The sequence below is a fragment of the Panicum virgatum genome, chromosome 3K (genome assembly GCF_016808335.1).
Source record: "Panicum virgatum strain AP13 chromosome 3K, P.virgatum_v5, whole genome shotgun sequence".
In the NCBI taxonomy this organism is placed as follows: Eukaryota; Viridiplantae; Streptophyta; class Magnoliopsida; order Poales; family Poaceae; genus Panicum; species Panicum virgatum.
The window spans coordinates 23,547,136-23,568,681 of record NC_053138.1 but is presented as its reverse complement, the minus strand read 5'-3'; the positions used below and the strand labels follow the sequence as shown (position 1 = coordinate 23,568,681).

At 49.6% G+C, this 21,546-nt stretch overlaps 3 protein-coding genes across 5 annotated transcripts; 2 read left to right on the top strand and 1 right to left on the bottom strand.

The window, feature by feature from the left end:
- The first annotated feature begins 1,197 nt into the window (after positions 1–1,197).
- On the top strand, positions 1,198–3,832 carry LOC120698493 (DNA replication complex GINS protein PSF1-like). Of its 3 annotated transcripts, none has more exons than XM_039982121.1 (7): positions 1,198–1,560; positions 2,287–2,354; positions 2,471–2,584; positions 2,705–2,867; positions 3,002–3,148; positions 3,233–3,282; positions 3,601–3,832. In XM_039982121.1, the coding sequence occupies exons 1-6, from the start codon at positions 1,486–1,488 to the stop codon at positions 3,257–3,259; spliced, it is 594 nt and encodes a 197-aa protein (XP_039838055.1). In that variant the 5' UTR covers positions 1,198–1,485; the 3' UTR covers positions 3,260–3,282; positions 3,601–3,832. The 3 variants fall into 3 exon arrangements, with proteins under 3 accessions (XP_039838055.1, XP_039838057.1, XP_039838058.1); XM_039982123.1 differs by having other exon boundaries at positions 3,559–3,832; XM_039982124.1 differs by having other exon boundaries at positions 1,514–1,560; positions 2,287–2,359.
- Positions 3,833–9,098: 5,266 nt separating this feature from the next.
- Positions 9,099–12,825, top strand: LOC120698492 (rop guanine nucleotide exchange factor 7-like). Its single transcript, XM_039982120.1, has 7 exons — positions 9,099–9,889; positions 9,979–10,095; positions 10,209–10,363; positions 11,066–11,140; positions 11,246–11,536; positions 11,652–12,002; positions 12,136–12,825. The coding sequence occupies exons 1-7, from the start codon at positions 9,607–9,609 to the stop codon at positions 12,577–12,579; spliced, it is 1,716 nt and encodes a 571-aa protein (XP_039838054.1). The 5' UTR covers positions 9,099–9,606; the 3' UTR covers positions 12,580–12,825.
- A 5,881-nt stretch (positions 12,826–18,706) lies between these two features.
- Positions 18,707–21,296, bottom strand: LOC120698491. Its single transcript, XM_039982119.1, has 6 exons — positions 21,001–21,296; positions 20,664–20,751; positions 20,382–20,542; positions 20,250–20,301; positions 20,117–20,167; positions 18,707–19,086 (listed from the first exon to the last, which is right to left on the bottom strand). Exons 1-5 carry the CDS (start codon positions 21,115–21,117, stop codon positions 20,151–20,153), a joined length of 435 nt encoding a protein of 144 aa, XP_039838053.1. The 5' UTR covers positions 21,118–21,296; the 3' UTR covers positions 18,707–19,086; positions 20,117–20,150.
- Positions 21,297–21,546: the final 250 nt, after the last annotated feature.

Genomic DNA, 21,546 nt, shown 5'->3' with positions numbered 1-21,546 from the left:
GGAGTAGTGTTTGCTATTTTGGTTGTAAAAAGTAGGAAATTACAATTTCTGAGGCGAGGGAAAGAATTTCCCTTCGACCATCAGGTGTATTGTGCAACGTGGCCTATTGGATGGATGGCTACGATGAACCCAGGGCTAACCGGACGGGAGGGTGGCCAAAGTTGTGCTGTCCGTTGGATGTCGCAATCGGCCAAACGAGCCGCGCGCCGGAGGTCAAAGCCATCCCGGATCCTCTCCCGCCACTATAGATGGCCAAATGGGTCGACACGGCACGACCCGACCCTAACCCTATTAAGCACGACACTATTAGGCACGACTAATTAGTCGTGTCGTGTCGTGCCGGCACTGCGTGCCTAGGCGCCGACCCAGACACGACACTACTAAGAATTAGTCGTGCCGTGCCGGCCCATCAACACGGCTAACCCATAGGGTTAGTGCCGACCCAGGCACTAACAATCAAGCAACATCTTCATCAGTTCTCAACCACCGTCCGAACAGGAGGAAGAAGGGGGTACGGTGTTCTAGACCTACAAGAAGAGAGTGGACGAGGAGGAGAGGAGGTCGGTGAGGGGGGAGGAGGGGACGAGATGGTCCGAGCTGCAGGCCATTGGTGGCCGCGGCTACCGACGATGGAGGCCTGCCGGCAGGAGAGGAGGAGGGCAAGGCCCACCAGCGAGCTGGGGCGACGGCGGACAGCAAGCGAGGTAGGAGCCCAGGCTGCAGGCCATCGATGGCCGCGGCCGCCGGCGGTGGAGGCCCACCGGCCGGAGAGGAGGAGGGCGAGGCACACCAGCGAGTTGGGGCGGCGGCGGACGGCGAGTGAGTTAAGGCGCCGCGGGATCGAGAGCGACGGGGGTAGGGGCTAGGGTTTGCGCCTCGCTGCCTCCGCGGTGGGTTTTATACCTGGCGGCCGGGCCGGCGCAGACCCCCCTCCAGCCCAAGTGGTCGGCCCAACGGCCGACTAGCGGGCCAAATGGCGATCTATTGGAGCTGGGTCAGGCCATCCAAAATTTGTCGTGTTGGATTGTGTTAAGGCCATTAGTCGTGTCGGGTCAGGGTCAACACTATGGGTTAGAGTCCCGATTCAGACCCGACCCTATTGATCGTGGGCTAGACTGGGAGACTTAGAGTCATGTTTTTTGGTGTTGTGCTTGGTGCAGCCCATTTGGCCGTCTATACCCGCCACCAACGAAGCCTCAATTTTCTTCCCGCGCGGCAGCACCAAAAATTTCAACCGCCCCGCCGCCAAGCTCCCGACCCCGCCAGCGTCCCTCGCCGAATCCGGCTCCCCGGCGGCTCAAGCGCCCGTCGCTGACGCCTCCCGCCTTTCTGCTCCTCTGCTCTCCCTGATTCCCCAGCCCGCCCAAACCCTAGCGGCTAGGGAAGCAGCAGTCGGGCGCCGGCTGGAAGGCAGGCGCGACCATCCGACCGCGCTGCCCGAGCGCCCAGGATTACCCCAAGTGCCAGCGTGGGGCGAGGAGGAGGATGTACGGGAGGCGCGCGTCGCAGCTGCTGAAGGAGATCGACTCCTCTGAGGCTGGCCAACTCGCGCCGTTCAACGTAATTCCCGCATCTCTGAACTCGCCTGCAGCTACTGGTTCGGAATCAGAGCGACTGCTGCTTCTATCCCGGTAGTTTTGTTCGATCTGGTTGTTTTAGGTGTCCGATGGGTGAAATGGCGTTTAGAAACTGTGTTTTATTCTCAACCGAAAGTATTAATTTAATTGTGTGGTAGCACCTAATCATAAATCATCAGCTCAAATATTGACGGTTTTTTCTGATAGCTTACTGATGTGCCTGCAATGTTATATCAAATTTGCGAGCTACAGTTACTGAGTCAGTATATTTTTAGCCTCTTGTCTTTGTCCACCAAAATTTGTGGAAAATCTTCGACACATGGTTTAATTCTCATCAAGTTAGACCCTGTCCATACCCGGACCCATAGGGCATAGGCTATTAGGATCACTATCAATTTCCATAAAAAAAAGATCACTACATGTATCATTGTACTCTTTATCATATTTGTTTTACTATGTGCATTGATATGGGTGCAAATAATTATGTCTTAAGGGTAGCAGCTGCAGCATTGTATACCCTTTTTTTAGTGAAAGAATCAGCAATGTATACTACTTTGCTGTTATATAATATATAGTGCACTGAAACGTGTTTATAGTAGTCCTCCATTATTTAAAGTACTCTTCCATTATCATAAGCAATATGATTTTGATAGCCACATTTCCTTTTAGTTTCTTTAATACCTTACTTTCAGTCTTTCAAAATCTGCAGAGTGATGTGTTTGATCAGGTCATTAGAGAGTGCAATGAGCACAATTCACAGTTTCAATCACTGATCAGGTAAGGTAATTGGTATCCTACTAGAATATTGACCATCTTTCATCCAACAGTAACCTATTTGGTAGGCATCCGCATTTCTGATGTACAATCTACTGATTTGCTCTGGCTTATGACAGGAAAATGGTGGAGCAAAACTTAGACATCGAGACAACTAGAAATGAGGACCACTATGGCGCAGCTATCCACCATCTTTCCCTGCTCCGTAACAAAAGATGCCTCATGGCCTACATGTACAAACCTTAAAAAGTCACAGATGAGCAGAATTTCTGTTTCTCTGTTTTATACTGACAACACATGCATAAAATTGATTTTGATTGTATTTTTATCTGAAAACATTTATATCGAACCAGGTACAACCGAGCAGAAGTTATTCAGAGTTTTAGATGGAAAGTTGGCCCTGTGCTTCCTCATGATATCCAAGAAAAGCTCCATTTCTCAGAGAAAGAGTACTTCAAGAATCACTCTGCAGCCATTAAGTCATACATATCAGAGATGGATATAGATTTGACAGTGGTATGGTTTTTTCTCTATATCTTATGCTTTCTTAGGCTTAATGAAATACTTGTTTAGGGAAGTTCAGTTCTAGTAAAATTATGCTTCCTTAGGAATGAGATAGATCAATCCGACTTTCTATACCTTTTTTATAGGACATGGTCCCTCCCAAGGATCCTTACATTCAGGTTCGGGTGCTGGAGGACATTGGCGAAGTATCTCTTGGCGACCATTCCGTATCATTGACCAAGAACTCACTGCATTTCCTAAGGCGCACAGATGCTGAGCAATTTATATCACAGGTTTTCTATCTGTTTCTTTGTGATATCTTTCTATCGCTACTCGCTACATCTTCTGGTAATAATACGATGCTGAACTTACTATAGGGTCTTATGGAAGAATTTCTGGAGTAGGGATAACACATGATGTGTAATAGGTATCACTACTTGCCTTTTTATCTTATTACTTAAGTGCTCTAATGTTTCATAATAGCCCAAAGCTTGTCTTATATCAGTAGACACATGATGGCTGCTGAATATTTTTCACTCGGCACATATGTCTAGTTCAGCTGTTACTACTAAGTGCATAGCTATTTAGTTTAGCGTGGTGATAGCTACGAACCTTGAAGCATTTCTTTTTTTGGACCTGCTTGTTAAACTGTAAATGTTGGATCTGATTATCTTGCGGGATGTGTGCTGCCTGTTTTTCTTAGTGCTGCTGCCTGATGGAACAAGCACTCTTGTGATGCTTGCAGAGACTATGTGCAACGGTGGTGTTATCTTGGGTGTGAAGCTACAAGGTACACGTGATATTTTCTGTACCATGGAGCTTCTAACTAGTTGTAGCTATGATTTTTTGGTTTAGATGAACGAGTCAAAGTAACAGCTCTGTTGTGATGTCAATTTTCTTTGGGATTTATTTTTATACCACTTTGTAGATTGTATGAGGAATCTTAATGAAATTCATTGCTTCTGTTTACATTTGGATGTCGTGCGAGTGTGACATCTAAGAAAGCCGATGCTGATAACATTTTAACTGTGCATTAACATATAGTGTTGCTCGGCTTAGAACCTATAATACTTTTTCGGTGCACCAGTATGATTCACTTCTTGTACTCAATGTCCTACAATCAGAGTTCTGTCAGTTCGAATCCTAACTTTTTCTAGTCATAAGCCACAGCAGAGGCTCATTCCACCTTTGTATCACATCACAAGTGGCCTTTCCATTTTCGCCAGGAAGCAAGATTAACGCAGTTCTTGCAGGAAAGTTCCTCCTTGCTGGATTCATGTAAAGTTATACTGAACATCACTAAGCTAAGGTTGGTATCTTCTTTTAACCACTGCAAGTTTCTTGAGATGCTTTTATTCTTGGGAACTTGCAAACCAGCATGGCGGTCTCAATACTAATTGATAGTTGGGGACTCTAGCTTGTATATTTGCTAATTTTCATTAGGTTAAAATCATACAACATTGGTAAGTGTGCAGCTTGTAATATCCGCAACCTTTTAAATTTGAATTGCATCATCATTGCGCGATGCTTATTGATTGCATGCTTGTTTGAGAATGCAGTACCATCCTTAATTCCTGACCTAACCTCTTAATTGTAGATCTTTGTTCTGTGCTAACTGAAACATCTTCCCAATCCCCAGTACATTAGGTGTCACATGTTTACTACAATACCCGTGCAGAACTTTTCTTTTCCGGTGCCCAAACTGGTAAAGTTAAAAAGATGAAATTGCGTGTTCGGAGGTACTATAAACATCAGACTGAAATAACTTTTTGCTACATTTACCCCAGCAGCATTTTTTTAAACTGAAATACACGAGCTGCGGTGATGCTGTACATGCTTAGTTAGCTTGTCAGTGTATTGCTTTATCTGCACTATCCTCTATTGTGCTTTACTCTTTGAGTTCGCCCTGCTGTGTATTTGTGTTGCGGTTGCAAAATGGTGAACAGATAATGCTGCCTCCATCTGCTTTATCGTTTCCGAGATTCGCATGTGTCATCCATCTTTGATCTTTCCTTAGCCTACTCCGAACAATTCGAACGTCTTTCTCCACTTTCTCGTTGTCTGATGTGTTTGTACTTTACAAATGATGCTTTGGTGTGGATAGTTTAGGGGAGAAAACCAAGCTTTATATTTCATACACCTGCCCTCGCTTTTGCAGGCCTTTGTTTTGTATAAAACACAGCTGAACAAACTTGGTCGATAAAATGGAAGATGAGGAAATCGCTGTAGTGTCTTGCACTTCAGCATTGCTTGGCATGAGTAGGAGCAGCTCCTCCTTTTCAGGACCAATTCCTGCAACTATGTTGCGTTAGGTATTCTCAGCATTCTGAGAAGCTACGGCCAAACTGTGGTGGTCCATATGCTGCAATTTGAACTTAAAAACTAACCTGCCGGCCAAATCGTGTGCATTCTGAGAGGCAGCACGCCACTTTATTTCGTAATATTTTCCCTCTGATTTGGCGGCCTTCTCCTCTGCGTTACCTGCAACTAGGCCATGGTCCTAACGTGTGACGTGCTCATCTGCCGCTCTTGCTGCACGCAAATTTGATGATGGGATGGCTTCATGCTTCCCGTGGAATGCTTCTTGCCAGTGCTAATAACCTAGGCATAAAAATGACAAGGAGTAGATGATAGCCTATGCATGTAATCCTGTATCCAAGCCTTCCAAGTGAAGAATGTCTTTTCTCTGGCACTTATTAGGCCCAACAAGCCACCAAAAGAAACATGCAATCTCTACACCCCAGGTAGTCTGGGCTTCCAAAATACTATAATCTGGCGGAGGTTACCGTAACCAAACGAGCGGGAGCTGCCACTGGCAACACCATCCCGAGGCTCTCGTCAGCTTTTTTTTCCCTTGGCAAATCTTCCCCGGCGCCACCGAAACGGACGAGCCGGATTCCGAGGCAAGCACCGGCAGGTGGTGGCGGCAGCCGGCAGCTCTCGACGGGGCGCTCCAGCCGGCGGCGCATCTCCAGACCCCGGGCGGGGCGCCGGAGCCGCGACGCTCTCGGGCTGCCGGTGGCCGCTCTCGGGCTCGCACGCACCCCCGTGGCTCCTCGCGGTGTGGTGCTCCTGTGTCCGCACGCTGTTCCCTCAATGGAACATTCTTTAACGCAGAGGGCTTTGACGTCCGGGTACCCAGCTTGGAGTTCTCGTATGGCGCATGCGTGATTCTCTTGTCATCGATCACAGGCTTTGACTTGCTGATCCTCTCCTGGCCACGATGAGTGCGCCTGACAAGCGATCGGCAATCGAGAGTTCGAGGCAGCAGGTCGTGGCAAAGAGCGTTGGGTGGTTTGCCGTGCAAGGACTGCGTCCATTTGCAGTACTACACCGGCAGGAATTTGATTCTGTGGTCGATACTGTTTGCACAAAGGACATCCATCCTCTCGCTCGTACAGGAGGAGCACAGGGCAGTTTGAGAAGCCAACGCGTATCAGTTAAAGCCGCTGCTAATCTCTGCCTGCCCTGCCGATCAAAGCTGAGGCTTCCGGCGGGTGGGCCAAAGCGGGCGGGCATCATTTCTGCCCGTTGCTTGCGATCTTGCCTCGGGCTCTTTGCTTCCGCCACAAGTGAGCCGCGGTCAGTGTGGCAATCGGAGTCGGGTGAGGCCGGCGATTTTGAAGACTGTTGGTGCGAGGGATCATGAAGAGGTGGCCTTGTGGGGAGGGAGCCCTGGGACCCGGGCGCTTGGGGCCTTGGGGGGACAGCGTGGGGGCGACGGACAGGGAGAGCGACGACAGGTGGTGGATTTCCCACGCGCCGGCAAAAGGAGATCCTGCTCCTGCCGCGGTTGCCGAGTCAAACCGAAGGCCCCTGCTTTGCCTGACGACCTGACGACGACGTGGCTGCAGGAGGAACGCGTCCTAGGCCTATCCATCGCAGCCTTCCTGCGGCTCTCGCCTTTGTCTCGGTTAGTGTTTCCAAATCCGGATTTTGAAAACCTCTGGCTCGTGCTTGGGCTCAAGGGCACGCGTGGGGCCGCCAAATAAAGACGAAAACTGAAAACTGCGCCTTCAAAATTGCTGAGCCTACCCAAATGCCTTGTGAAGTTACCATCGTCGCAACGTATCACCGTAGTCCAGCAACCCTCAAGGTTCACGTGTCAACGACCAAGTGCATTTGGTGTACGAGGAAGACATGGCCCATTTGTTGATTTGTTTTCACCGAGGAAGAATGGCCCATTTGTTGATCGGACGGAGAAGACATGGCGTGCCGTGGGTGTTCTCGGCACATGTACGCCCGCACTTAAATTTTCCTCAAGTGGTTAAAATCATCTAAGATGGAAGTTTGTAACGAACATGGCACCATTGATGCCATTTCGAGTGATTTTGGTGATCGAATGACAACACAACACTTGGACTAATATGATTGTTAAGATGATCATTCTCAGGCTTTTAGGTTCAAGTGATGACAAAGAGAAAGAGAAAATAGGCGTAGCAAGGCCCGAAGGGCAGCCCCTACGGGGGTTCCGCTACCCGGTTAGCGGACGGGGGTCGAGGGGGAGCCGCCCCTCGCGGGTCTCAGGGCAGCGCCCTGAAAGCTCTTCGATTCAGGAGCACCGGAAGAACCGACGCCAGGGCATCGGAGCATCCGATGGTAGTCGGAAGAACCGACGCCTTGATACTTTGGTGCAGAAGGGAATCAAAGCCAAGTCAGCCTATAGGCACCGGTTGAACCGACGGTCTAAAATAGGGCATCGGTGCAATGGCCGTCCTTTGTACCAGAGACGATGACAAGTGCCCAGAAGAAGTTTCTTCAGCACCGGTTCAACCGACGGTGCATCGGTGCATACCACCGGTGTAATGACGTCAGCGTCCAGGAGAAGATTCTTTCAGCACCGGTTGAACCGGTGAGGCATCGGTGCAAAGCATCGGTTCAACCGGTGGTCTCTGCGTCAGCCATCAGGAGTCCAACGGCTACTTCGTGTTATGAGTGACCGGATGAACCGACGCTACCCTGCCAAGAGGCATCGGTTCTTCCGGTGGTACGCAGATTTTCAGCTAACCGTTGGAGCAACGACTACAAGACTTGGTGGCCTATATATATGCCTCACCCCGGCCATTTGAAGATTGCTGGAGTTGCTGGACATCCCACACACACCCAAGAACATCTCCAAGCCATACAAAAGCATCAAGATCATATCCTTAGCCCTTAGCACACTTTGAGAGTGTTGTGTAAAGGATTAGCTCTTAGTGAGTGAGTTTGCAAGGCTTAGAGCCTTTGTGCTGTGGTTCATTAGTGAACCAAAACAAGAGCTTGGTGCGCCGGCACCTTGGAGCGTGAAGCTCGCCGGCAACGTCATCGACCCTCCGACTTGGTGTGGAGCGGCGACGACACCTTTGTGCGGGGGACGTGGAGACCCCCATCCTTTGTGGAGAAGCTCCTTAGTGGAACCCGGGGCCAAGGTGACCGTGATTGTGTTCACGGAAGAGACTTGGTGGCCGAGTAGCAATACTCTTAGTGAGTGCTACAACAACGTGGATGTAGGTGTGCCTTTGTGGCTAACCGAACCACGGGATAAACACCCGCGTCAAGAGTTTGCTATCTCCTATCCCGCTCTTTAAGCTTCCGCATTTCATTCTAGTAATTTGTATGCCTTTACTTTCATAGAATAGTTTCTTGATAGGAAAGGCTATAGGTTGCTAAACTCTTTTGGGATAGGGGTTTTACACTAGAACAACCTAGTTGCACATCTAGATAGCTTGTTTTAGTTTAAGCTTTGTGCAAACTAGTTGGAGCCATAGGTCTAAATTTTTATTAGTGCCTAATTCACCCCCTCCCCCTCTTAGGCTAGAGCACCCGATCACTTTCAAAGTTTGATAAATGTGTATCAGTTGCTTTAGTTGCACGGCTGCACTTAAATTTTCCTCAAGTGGTAGCGCGCGCGTGTATAGCATGTCGAAACGAGAGAACAAGTCCGTGGCCCGTGGGCGAGTCACCTCGGATGATGGTATGATACCCGAATTGACCGTTGGATCACGTTCAACGCCATTAAACAAACCTGCAACGAGGAATCATGCGTCAAACGGACTCTTTTTGCCTCGGAATTTCCATTGCTTGTAAACCCAGCAACCACTACAGCCTGCACATGACCACCACCTGCAGGCTGCCGCCAACGACAGCGCCCAACGGCAAAGACGCACGGTAAAGAGCCAGAGCCAGTCCATACGTAGAGACGACGCGCCACGCCACCTACCAAACGGCAATCCCCCCCAGCGCGGCGTAGCTGCCACGCCGGCGCCGACCAACCCCTGCAGCCTCCATGCCTCGCTCCCTCAAACCGTTGGCCGCGCAGCCCCCCTGCGGTCCTGACCTGCTGCCACCTCCCGACGATGCCCTCCAAAAGGAAAGACGCCTTCCTGGTAGGAGAAGCGCCAGACCAGACGGACGGGAAGCAGCAGCCCACCAATGCGACTCAAAACCCAACGGTCACTCCTCCTCCGTCCCTCCCCCCGCCTTTCGCTTCTTTTAAGCCTTTACTCTCCCCTCTCGCTCTCGCTCACCGTCTCTCTCTCATCGCATCCGCCCCACGGGCCAACACCACGAGGGTCCGCCTCCAGTCTTTCTGCGCTCCCCTCTCGCCGCACGCCACAACCCACAAGCGCAGCCGCCGCACGTCGTCGTAGCCACCGGCGTGTCTGTCATCCTAGCCGGAGCCTCCGCCCGGCCCCTCGCGCTCCCGAGACAGACACTTGCAGCGGCGGCGAGGGAGGAGGGCCAGCAGCAAGCACTAGCTCGTCGACCGGGGATGGCGAGAGGCGGCGGCGGCGCTGGCGGGGAGGAGCAGGAGGAGGAGGAGGGGCTGGCGGCGAGCGAGGAGGCGCTGACGGCGGACTCGGCCGACGAGGAGGGCCGCCGCGGGAGCAGCTCCAGCGCCAGCTCCGAGGCCGCCTCCAGCGTGTCCTACACCTACACCCCGCCCGACGACTGGCACAAGGTGGCCATCATCAAGACCTGCGTGTCGGCCGCCGCCGCCGCCGCCGCGCCCGGCGGCGAGAACGACCCGGCGGCCGACGGGCGCAGGGCATCAGGTACGTACTACGTCGCAACGAATCTCCTCTGCCGTTTCAGACGTGCAACAATCTGGATTCTGGACCGACCGTACGGCGAAATTTGGCAGAGATGGAGATGATGAAGGAGAGGTTCTCGAAGCTGCTGCTGGGCGAGGACATGTCCGGGAGCGGCAAGGGCGTCGGCACCGCGCTCGCCATCTCCAACGCCATCACCAACCTCTGCGGTACGTGACCCGTGCCATCCGCTTTGGTTGGTTGGTCGGCCAGTTGCTTTCCCTTTCCCGGACGAGAATCGCGACGGGATCTTAATTATCTCTTGCCGTCTTCGCGGCTACAGCGACCATATTCGGGCAGCTCTGGAGGCTGGAGCCGCTGCCGCCGGAGAAGAAGGCCATGTGGCGGCGGGAGATGGACTGGCTGCTCTGCGTCAGCGACCACATCGTCGAGCTCGTGCCCACATGGCAGACGTTCCCGGACGGGACTAGGCTGGAGGTAACTAGCTTAGCGGTGCTAATTAAATTGAAGTACACTCTCAAAATTAACTTCTGCATCAACGGCAAAATCTTGCCTGTAATCAGTCGGTGTCATGAACTAAGTAATGGTAGTAAGATCTACAGACCCAGCAGTAACCGCATCGTTTTAATTTCCATGATCAGATTGCTGCGTCCTGTCCAAGTGCAATGATCGCAAAATCTTGGGTGATTTGAATTTAAACTCTACAGGACCGCAATGCTGCCGTTTAGGAGTAGTAGTACTACCAAACCTAATGTATTGAAAGGGGCAGTTAAGCGCGTGATGTTGTGAGGTCCCAATGCAAGAGTAAAGAGCACATCAATGTGATGTCCGTTTTGGTTGGTCACATCTCCGTGTTTCATCAAACCTGCCAGTTCAAATGCTTGCACTACATTCCTAGCTGCATCTAATTGTGTATTAAATATCAGTTGCTAATGTCCAGAACTAGTGTCCAGAATGTTGCTAATCCTGTTTATGCTCCCTTTTCTTGCTGCACTAATTGTATATTAATACCTGGGTTAGTTATGTAGTAACTGGCCACTTGAACATTTCCATAAGCAATTCTGCATCTGAAGACAGTTTTTTTCACAAAAAAAAGAAACTCTGAAAGTCTGACGACAAAAAAAATGACGCGAGCAGTGTAAATTGATTACTGCTTGTGGGCTGCTATTTCTTTTTCAGATCATGACAAGCAGGCCACGGTCTGATCTGTACATCAACCTGCCGGCGCTTCGGAAGCTGGACAACATGCTGCTCGTGAGTTCAACATCCTCTTGGTCTTGGGCTCCCAATTCTTCTGGAAAAACAAAAAGAAACAGGGTGCATTTCCTGACTGACTGACGGACATGCCTCTGCTACCAGGAAATCCTAGAGGGATTCAGGGACGCCGAATTCTGGTACGTGGATCAGGGCATCTGCGCGCCGGACTGCGACGGCTCGGCGTCGTTCCGGAGGACGTTCCACCGCCGCGACGACAAGTGGTGGCTCCCGGTGCCCCGCGTGCCCCACGGCGGCCTCTGCGAGGCCACGCGGAGGCAGGTCGAGCACCGCCGCGACTGCGCCAACCAGATCCTCAAGGCCGCCATGGCCATCAACAGCAACGCCTTGGCCGAGATGGACGTGCCCGACTCCTACCTCGACTCCCTGCCGAAGGTTCAGATCGAGCTCGGAAATGTCGCCATGTCTGAACATTTTAATTTCTTGCTGGCGTGCCTTCGTTTCGTGCTGACACGATGCCTTTCTCTCTGATCAACGCTGGGCGTGTCAGAACGGGCGCGCGACGCTGGGCGACGCCATCTACCGGTACATCACCTCGGACCAGTTCTCCCCGGACTGCCTCCTCGACTGCCTGGACCTGTCGTCGGAGTACCAGGCGCTGGAGATCGCCAACCGCGTCGAGGCCTCCGTCTGCGTGTGGCGCCGGAGGGGCGGCGCCGCGAAGCCGGCGTGCCGCGCCGGCGCCAGGTCGTCGTGGGGCATCGTCAAGGACATGATCATGAACACGGACAAGCGAGGCCTGCTCGCCGAGCGCGCCGAGGGCCTGCTGATATCCCTGAAGCAGAGGTTCCCCGGGCTCACGCAGACGAGCCTGGACATGAGCAAGATCCAGTACAACAAGGTTCGTCGCCGTGTCTTTCTGAATCCCTTGAAATCTTTTAATCTTTTATTCCCGGAGCATTGCTAATTTGCAGCAATGTTAATTCAGCTGATGTCTGACTGAACATTTTTGTTTTTCGTCTCGTGTTCTTCAGGACGTGGGGAAATCGATCCTCGAGAGCTACTCGAGGGTCCTGGAGAGCCTGGCCTCCAACATCATCGCACGGATCGACGACCTGCTCAACGTCGACGAGCTGAGCAAGCTGCCGGACCACCTCCCCGCCGGCGGCGCGGACGGGAACGTCGCCTGCAAGAACAGCAGCAGCAGCAAGGCCGCGGCGGTGCCCGCCTCGGGCACGCCGTACGCGACGGCGTACGCCACGCCGAGCTTCTCGCCGGCGCAGCTGTCCAGCCCGTCCAAGATCGGTAGGGCCCTGCTGGTCGACCGCCGGCCGCACCACGCCAAGGGGGCCGCCGGAGCCAGGAGAACGGCGGCGTCCGCGGCTGCCGACCGCGCCGGCGTGGAGGTCGTCAAGGGCATGCTGCTCGGCAGCACCGCCGTGTTCGACGTCCCGGCGGCCGTCACGGCGGAGCTGTGAAGAGATCCGGGGCGCACGCTGGGTTCAGACGAGGTCGCCGGCGGCGGAGGCCTCTCTGTGTATACTTACCTCGTGTCGGCGTGACAGGCGTGACCGCTGGTCGGATTTGTTGTTGCGTGCTACTAGTTTTTTAGACATCCGAGGGCGGTTTCTCGTGTTGCCGTTTGCCGCCCTCCGTTTGTAATGCTTGGCACGGTGTCATGTCAGTTCTGCAAGTCTTGGTATGCTAAGCGAGTTTCCTTTCAATGTTCATCGGATCAAAGCACGGCGCTGTGGCAAGGCGGCATGGCAAAATGGTTCTACTAGAGGACGACGGGCACAGGCCCAGTCCCAGGTATCCCGGTCCAACTCCCATGTAGGTTAGTCAGGCGGTTTTTTCTTTTTTATATTTTTTAAAAATAAAAATTTCAAAAATATATGTCCGTTTTGAAATAAATCAAAAATACCCCCGGTCGCCCCCCATAGGGCGACATGCCTTAAGTGTAATTTTTTTTTCAAATTCGCAATGAGGTCCCTGGAAGAAAAAAAGAGGCCATGTCGCCCCCCCCACGGGCGACAGGGGACTGTCGCCCACCCCTCGGGCGACAGGGTCCTGTCGCCCGTTGGGGGGGGGGGGGGGGGGGGGCGACAGGGGCCTCTATGTTATTTGAGCCTGCCATTTTCCGCCATTCCCTTTATCATTTGAGCATAAAAATTCAAGAAAAAACAGAGGGGTGAGAAGAAGAAAAACGGCGAAGCTCTGCCGAATTGCGTACTTTTTGAAATGGTGGAAGGGCACTGCTATTGGGTCACGTATGTCTGGGCAAAGAATGCCACATTTGGGAAACCCGTGATCGTCGTGCTGAACAGTGGCAACCTGTGATCTCGTACTCGCAGCTAGATAGACTATGGTTCCTATTTTGAGCTATTCGAGCGTGTAGTCGTCATCATCGCCGGCAGGATCTCGGCCGCTAACTCCTACCGCACCTAACTTTTCCTTCATTAAATCACGGGAAAAAATCGCAAAAACTTTCCTTATTTCACGAGCATTATGGAACCCACAAACATAATAAGTTCACATCAATAGTATCTATAGGAACAAATGACAAGTAAACTACCACAATCATAAACATCGGATACAAATAAGCGGTCCACAGCTATCTCATTATAAATAAACATCAGAGATACAAACATCAGATACATCTAACCACCCCTAGGGTGTCGGACCCTCTTAGCCCTCTGCTGGGCACGGACATGGACCTCGGAGTAGGTGAGAACATCCGGAGACCTCACCTGTCGCTCAGGACGCGCAAGGGGCTGCGGTGTCTGCTGCTGAGAGATCCCAAGTGGTGCTCCTCCTAGCTGTGAATACCCCAAGACATCGGGGTCACCTTGCACGGCAGGCTCTTCTGGACTCAACCTGTCGAAGTCGTCTAAGGTGAAGGTCTCGTTATCTGGTCGAAAGGAGGAAGAAGAAGGTCCGGCGCCCGCATGGGGGTAGAATCCTACGCAAAAAAATGTGGATGTTGGCGTATGCTCGTATATTTTGTCATGACATGTAGAAACCGAAATACGAAACATAAACTAACCTGTGTAGGCCGGTATCTGTGGCCCCCGTACCATCCCTGGATACGGTCCGCCAACTGGTGTTGTCCCTCTAAACATTCCAGTATGGCCGAACGCAGTAGCTGGATCGTATCCTGTATATGATATTAGTAAATATGTAGGAACACTAGATGTAATTTTAAAGAGATATGTACGTTACCTGCACTTGGGAAGAACTGCGACGTCGGCCCGTGCATGGTCGACGGACACGGGAACGACGACAAGGCCTGAGACGACCCGTGGCTGTCTTCGTACTGCACACGGCTTCCGAAGTTGTGCACTACCTGATGCAACTGATTACGCTGCCTCGACCATGCCTCTGTCTGCTCAAACTGGGTCATTGGGGATCCGGCACGTACCCTCGTCAAGTAAGTCGAGCAGTCCGTCTCCATCATGTTGCAAAGGCGAAGCTGCATCAATTCAGTAAAGGTACAGTTACAAACACATGAATTATCTTATGAATATGATCATATATTTATATATATATACAAATATGATCAAGAGACTCACCGCGCCAGCTAGTGCCTCCACGTGGTGCCGGCCATAGCCATCCTGAGGCCTCGTCTGGTGTGGCTGCGGGTGAGTGTCAACAAAAACCAGACGAGCCCGAGTCCGGGGTAAGTACCAGGTGAGGTAAGCCCTAAAGGAGCTGTCTGTGTGTGGTCCTGTTGGATGGACCAAGTGCTCGTCTGCCTGTTCCCATTGGTCCACCCACGGCTGGATCTTGGTGATCCAATCATTAGAGCACGACAAGCCACTCATTGACAACCTACAAAGTGGACCACAAAGAATCGTTAGATTCGACACGAATGTATGAGCCAAGTTCATTCATAATTACCTGTGGTCCTGGCGACTGACACGCTCCAACGCGGTGGGCACCGGAAACTCCTGGCGCTGCCCAAACTGTCTCCTGACTCTCCAGGGGCAATATGCCTCAACCGCGATGTCATAAACCAGGACGACGGAAGTAAGCCACAGGCTCGCATTCGCGGAGCAGTGCGAAGACAGGCCTGCTGGTGCACGGGTAGCCACAGCCTCTGGGCTGTAAGGCTCCCAGACAACATCCTCGGGCATCTGCATGTCGAGCTCTGAAATAAACTCAGGATATGCGCGTCTAACCTGCGCATGCGCCCATGACCTCTGCATTCGGAATAAGTAACATTAAAAGTGCGCTAATGCATCATGTAACAATGAATAACAAAATTAGATGTATAAGAACGCACCTGATGCCAGATCCAGATAGTTCCCATAGTGGGCCTCTCGTCCTCCTCTTCGCCGTACATGCCCCCGTGGTAAGGCTCGTGGCTGACCAGGGGCCGACCAACGGCTAGCCTCTCGTACGACCAAAGCTGTAGCAGTAGTGGGCACCCTGCCAAGATAGCGTTCCCATGTGTCTTCATGCAGCCGTCGCAGAGTCCACGGTAAGTGGCTGCAAGTACCGCCTCACCCCAGTTGTAGGGCGGTACGTCCTCGTCCCCATCCGCAATCTCCCGTGCATACGGAAGGAGAATCCTATCGACCGAGTTGCCATGAGTGTTGTTGAACATGATGTAACCAAACAACCAAAGTAAGTACGCCTCCAGCGATCTGGTCACACTGTACTCGTCTGCATCCGCAGCCAACAGGGCAGGCTGCATAAACAATTAAGATTAATGGTTTCAACTGTCAATGGAACATTTGAATTGTAACATATTGAAACACTCTGCATGGTTCATTGTCTGAATACCATACCGTATTCCGTTGGTATCATAAAGGAATGACCATTTCTCCTTAGGTGCACCTCGAATCCAGTGTGAAAATGGCTTCTCAATTGAATCCCTAGCCTCTGTAGCCTGACTCGTGCCTGCTCCTGATGCCCTTGCCTTCACTAGCTCTGCAGTCAACTGATCAAGCATCTGCCATAATGCATTGAATTTTCTCTGTTGATTTTGGGTGCACAACCTCTTAAACAGGTTCTTAAGATCCTTGTTCTTGAAGTGCTCATAGAAGTTTGCACCCATATGCCTAATGCACCATCTGTTTTGGACATCGGGCCACAATGGAGGCGTTGTCGCAGTTCCACGTTGCAATTTCAGTATTGATTGCAGGATACCTGCATGCCTATCACTAATAAGGCACACATCTAGGCGTGCAGCAACAACATGAATCTTCACTCGTTCAAGGAACCAATACCAACTGTCTATGTTCTCATTCTCAACAAATGCAAATGCGAGCGGAACTATTTGGTTGTTGCAATCTACACCGATTGCGGTGAGTATCTGACCTTTATACCTTCCAGTCAAAAATGTGCCATCAATGCAGATCACCGGAAGACAAAACTGAAATGCTCTAACACAAGCACCTATGCAAAAGAAGGCTCGTTGCATAATTTTTTGTCCCCTAGTCACGGCTGGTACGAGGTATGTGTCATAAAAGCTTCCAGGATTTCTAGCAGCAACCTGGGATAACATACGAGGTAGGTTATCATATGAAGCCTCGTATGTGCCGAACCGCATCTCCAACACCCTTTGTTTAGCCCTCTATGCCTTCAAATAACTGATGGTGTACTGGTAAGTCTGCTCAATGTGTCAAACAATCATTTTTGGCTCATAATTAAGGTTGTCTATAATAAACCCATACATTTGCTTTGCAACAAAGTCGCATGATATATTGCGATGCGAGGGAAGAACTTCTGACAGCAAACAAGTGTGCTCTGTGACAATGGAACATTTCCAGTTGGACTTCCATTTTCCCTTGAATGCATGTACTCGCCATGGACATCCATCATTCACACACTTCACCTCATATTCTTTACTGCCAGACTTTACGACTCTGAATTCTCGTTTCAATGATATTGCCCATAGTCTCACAGCATCTTTTACGGCTTCAATGTTTGGATATGTTGCACCTTGCACTACTTCATTCCCTCTGTACTCTCACTCCTGATTTCGTACATCTTCTGCGACATGACTGCCAAAACCATGCTCCTTCCACTCTTTTGGCAATGAGTACTGCTCGTCATCAGATGAGCCCTCATATTCTTCCATCTCCATTGCGGTTTGATCTTCTGCCTCCATCTCGTCCACAATGCTATGTATCCTCTCTCCCTCATCAGCAAGGCCCTGTGGTCCCATGTTTTGGTTCTCTGACTCATCTTGCTCAACATAATTGGTCTCTCTTCGAATACTCGGAGTTCCTTGATCTGCACAATGTTGGATTTCATTTTCTGTCTTCTCCCGGATTTGAACAAGAATGGCCAGAGGCCACCCACGCTCTAGAGCTGCTTGCATGTACTTTTGCCAGTCATCAGTGCTGTGTATCATCATCAATTCCCATAATTCACTTTCTACCTCCCAATTAACAAGAGACTGGACAGTGATCACATGTGTCAACGGATCAACATGGAACCCACGCTGCAGCCACTTATATATGGAACCAAAACTCCTTTCCAGAGGTTTATCTATGCCGCTAGATGTGCGCTTAAAGGCAGAAAGATCTACTCCATTTGGCCCATACATAACATTGTATTCACCATAAAATACTTGAAACTGCATCTTGCTCGACATATCTGTATATCACATAATACTTATCGAGTTATACTCTTTACTTCACTAACTTATTCAATAATCCGTAAAAACTAAGTATGGAATTCAACTACAACGTATAAGTATTCATAACTACGTGATGACACTCAAATTCTATACTGCATATGCCAAATTCTATTCTAAATCATAATTAATTTATAAACACGTCTCTAATAGTACTGCAATTGTAATAATAAATGCGTAGAACTAATTTTCTAAACTAATTTACTACTACGTAACTACAAACTAAAGTATCATTGAACTCCTACTTAAATGGTTCTACTATAGCACTAATTAAATTAAATTACTCACCCTACTTAAATTACTCATATTTAAATACGTAGTACTTAAATATAACAATATATAAATTAAATGTACTAACCTGCAGATCACAAGTGCTGAATCCGGCAGGGCTTCGCCGCTTTCCTTCTCCTCACTCCTCTCTTTTTTTTTGGATTTTTGGTGAAATTTTCGGGCTCAAATGAGGAGGGAAGGGGAGGGTTGGAGCTTTTATAGGGGGGATACCCCGGTCGCCCGAGGGGGGGGCGACAGGCCCCCCCTGTCGCCCACCGGGGGGGCGACAGGCCGCCCTGCCGCGCCCGTGGGCCGGGGCGCGCGCTGGGCCCAGCGGTCGCCCGAGGCGGGGGCGACAGACCCCTGTCGCCCGTGGGGGGGGGGGGGGGGGCGACAGGCCTTTTTTTTCTTCCAGGGACCTCATTGCGAATTTGAAAAAAAAATTACACTTAAGGCCTGTCGCCCTATGGGGGGCGACCGGGGGGTATTTTTGAAATATTTCAAAATGGACATATATTTTTGAAATTTTTATTTTTAAAAAATATAAAAAAGAAAAAACCGCGTTAGTCAGTGCCTTCAGCCGCGGCCCACGAGAAAGTATGCACTATGCAGCCCACAAACTCACCTCCCCAATCCCCCCCCATGAGATGAAATTGCAGGAGAAAACCCTGGTCAACTTGGAGAGAGAGAGAGAGAGAGTTTAGTAGGAACAGGTGTGTGTACAATCCAAATCATTTAGAAACACATAGCAGGAACACACGGTACAAGCAGCAGGTGATCCTGCGAGCTGCGACTTTTTGGCAGCTGCTTATGAAGATACTCCCTGCTGACCTACCAGTCCATTAGTTCAGAACGGGACCTAAACCACAAGAAAACACAAAGGGACCAACAGAAAAAAAAAGACGCGGCCTACACCCATAGTCCAGGTGAGATGATGCATCTAAATACTGCCTCCACCGACAGGACGGGCGTAGTCCCGACGCCAACTCCCAGCTATGGTGTTTCGATGCCTGACGGCTCAGTATCAACAGTTCCAACACTACAACAAGCGCTACTCCTTTTATTCCTGAAAGAAAAAAGGGGAATATGGTATGAATAAGTGTAGCAGGTTTCTAGTGATCATAGCTAGTACTGGTTACCATATAGTTCGCTGTTCTGAATAGCTTAAGCTCCTATGTGTCACTATCAGCCTTATATATATATATATATATATATATATATATATATATATATATATATATATATATATACACGTTTCAAAAAAATATATGTAATTTTTAGATACCTTACAAGTATCATTAATACATATGGTTTTTCTATGTTTTAAAATGAAGCATCTGACAAACTATGCAAGTTCATGAAACCTTTGAAATTCTTGGGGAGTAGCCTATGTCGCAGGTGTAAGAATGAGGTAAAAATGCAAAAACATCACATTATGCCAATTATGGACTTCTTAGGAAAGTACTCCCTAATTTTGGATAGATAGAAACACTTCCAAGCATCTAATTATTTGATAACACTCTCTACAGGAGCAATACTCCTTATAAATTGCGACCTATCATGATGGTATACGAGGCTTAGAGAAAAGATTAGTGGTGATGTAATCTGTTTTAGTTCTAGTTAATTAAGTTTATGCTTCGTGACAGCTAACAGTATCATTGTCAGCCCCCACTATTATGCAATCATATGTAGGATTCGACAACTAACAGGTAATTCTTGTACAGACTTTGGTGATTATTCTTTTTTGTAATCAAACTGGAATAGCGACACAAACATAAAAGAAAGATATGCTTTGAAGTTATTAAGACTTGTAAAGGATACCAACACTGAATAGATGAAAAAAAGGCAGCATCCCTAGTGACCCCAAAGAAAAGACTGAATGAAACATAGTTGCCACACATCACATCTTGCATGTCTCAATCAGGTTCAACTTGATGTTAAAGACTAACAATCTATCGTTTTCAGACAATTCATAAACAATTGTTGAGTTCGAAGCATATAGTCTAAGCTCAAGACTAAGTGATGGAAAGCCTGTTCTTTTACTTCAAAAAAAAAAGGCTGTTCTGGAAAAATATTTAGTGTGCTTCTGGGTGTACCTCGCTCACAAAAGGAGAGTCCACAGGAGATTATTCAGTAATAAAGTGAACCTGAAAGTGCAATCTAGTCAGTGGATACACATTCATCTACTCAAGATAATGTACAAATTATTAGCGCGCAAAGATGCCTTACCTTGCCACCAATCACCTCTAGTAGCAGAGCCATCTGGATTGTCCTCTTTGTACTGGATTCAACATGTAAAATAAACATTAAGCATAACTGATCTAAGGTACCCATAATTATATATAAAAAACAACTACGTACATTTTTGGGGGGTTCATTGGCAGGTTGCTTCTGTGCAGAGCTACTGTAGAACTCCCGACCACCGTAATGCACGGATGAGCCAAAATAAGGAGATTCTGATGACTCATTTGGATAGACATGCTTTCCATCCTTGTACATATTGCGGCCATTAGATTTGCTATCTGGAGCACGAATTAAACTTCCACAGTTACATCAATGCCCAAGATCATTTGAAAGCTAAGATGAACTGAAACTAAATCGAGTAGCAATATATATCAAATTGACAGGAGTGCCAAGAACCACCTGTGATGCCACTGCCATTCTGGCCTCTGGAACTCTGCTTGTTCAGCATCGCATACAAGTCGGTCTGCTTTGCGTCTTTTGCGTTCCCCTAGAAGGCAAAACAAGAACAACAATGTAAAACCGCATACCCAAATAAGATTTTGCCTGACCCTACAACTCCTCCATCATAAAAATTAAAATTTATACGCGGAAAAACTGTCAAAATAACAGATTTATCAAATCGCACCACCAGTTCGATCACCAATCACCACGAACGGCGACATCGAAACAATCCTTAAAACTAACATCAAATGGGTCCGAAAGACGGCGTGACCGCGTGATGACAGAGATACGGTACCGCAGGCGACGAGGAGAAGACGAAGCTGAAGTATCCGCTGGGCGGCGGCGCCGCGGCTCCGGCTCCGGCTCCGGCGGTGGCGGCGGCGGAGGGGGTCGACTTCTTCTTGGCCTCCATGTCGACTCGTTTCCTCCTGCGTCACCGGCTTCGGGGGATGGGCCTAGACTCTCGAGAGGGATGGGATGGGAGCCGTGAACACAGGCGGAGAAAGATAGGGCACGTGAAGTGGTCGTTATAGGCGGCGGCGCGGAGGGAAGCAGTTGGTGGTTCGCCTTGTGGCGTCCTGCTCCGGCCAACATCTGTGCCGGCATTTAAAGGCCTCGAGATAGCGCCCCGGTTTCGCTATTTCCATGATCCCGAGGGGGCTGGACGAGGAAGATGTGTTTTTGCACTTTTGCTCTGGGGCCCCTGCCCGCCGGAGAATTTGCAGGGACAAGCGCCATAGAGGATCTGAATTCATCAAGACCCTCCTTGAAATGTGAATCAATTGTTGCTTAATTACAGAAAGGATATCATGAATGATAAATAACATCCTAATACGACATC

Excerpts from the sequence above, each read along its gene's own strand:
- LOC120698493 (XM_039982121.1), top strand. The coding sequence starts at position 1,486 with ATGTACGGGAGGCGCGCGTCGCAGCTGCTGAAGGAGATCGACTCCTCT. Across the intron at positions 2,868-3,001 it reads TGGATATAGATTTGACAGTG|GACATGGTCCCTCCCAAGGA; the intron begins GTATGGTTTTTT and ends CCTTTTTTATAG. Across the intron at positions 3,149-3,232 it reads CTGAGCAATTTATATCACAG|GGTCTTATGGAAGAATTTCT; the intron begins GTTTTCTATCTG and ends AACTTACTATAG.
- LOC120698492 (XM_039982120.1), top strand. The coding sequence starts at position 9,607 with ATGGCGAGAGGCGGCGGCGGCGCTGGCGGGGAGGAGCAGGAGGAGGAG. Across the intron at positions 9,890-9,978 it reads CGACGGGCGCAGGGCATCAG|AGATGGAGATGATGAAGGAG; the intron begins GTACGTACTACG and ends GAAATTTGGCAG. Across the intron at positions 12,003-12,135 it reads GCAAGATCCAGTACAACAAG|GACGTGGGGAAATCGATCCT; the intron begins GTTCGTCGCCGT and ends CGTGTTCTTCAG.
- LOC120698491 (XM_039982119.1), bottom strand. The coding sequence starts at position 21,117 with ATGGAGGCCAAGAAGAAGTCGACCCCCTCCGCCGCCGCCACCGCCGGA. Across the intron at positions 20,543-20,663 it reads GAATGGCAGTGGCATCACAG|ATAGCAAATCTAATGGCCGC; the intron begins GTGGTTCTTGGC and ends TTCGTGCTCCAG. Across the intron at positions 20,302-20,381 it reads CCAATGAACCCCCCAAAAAT|TACAAAGAGGACAATCCAGA; the intron begins GTACGTAGTTGT and ends TGTTGAATCCAG.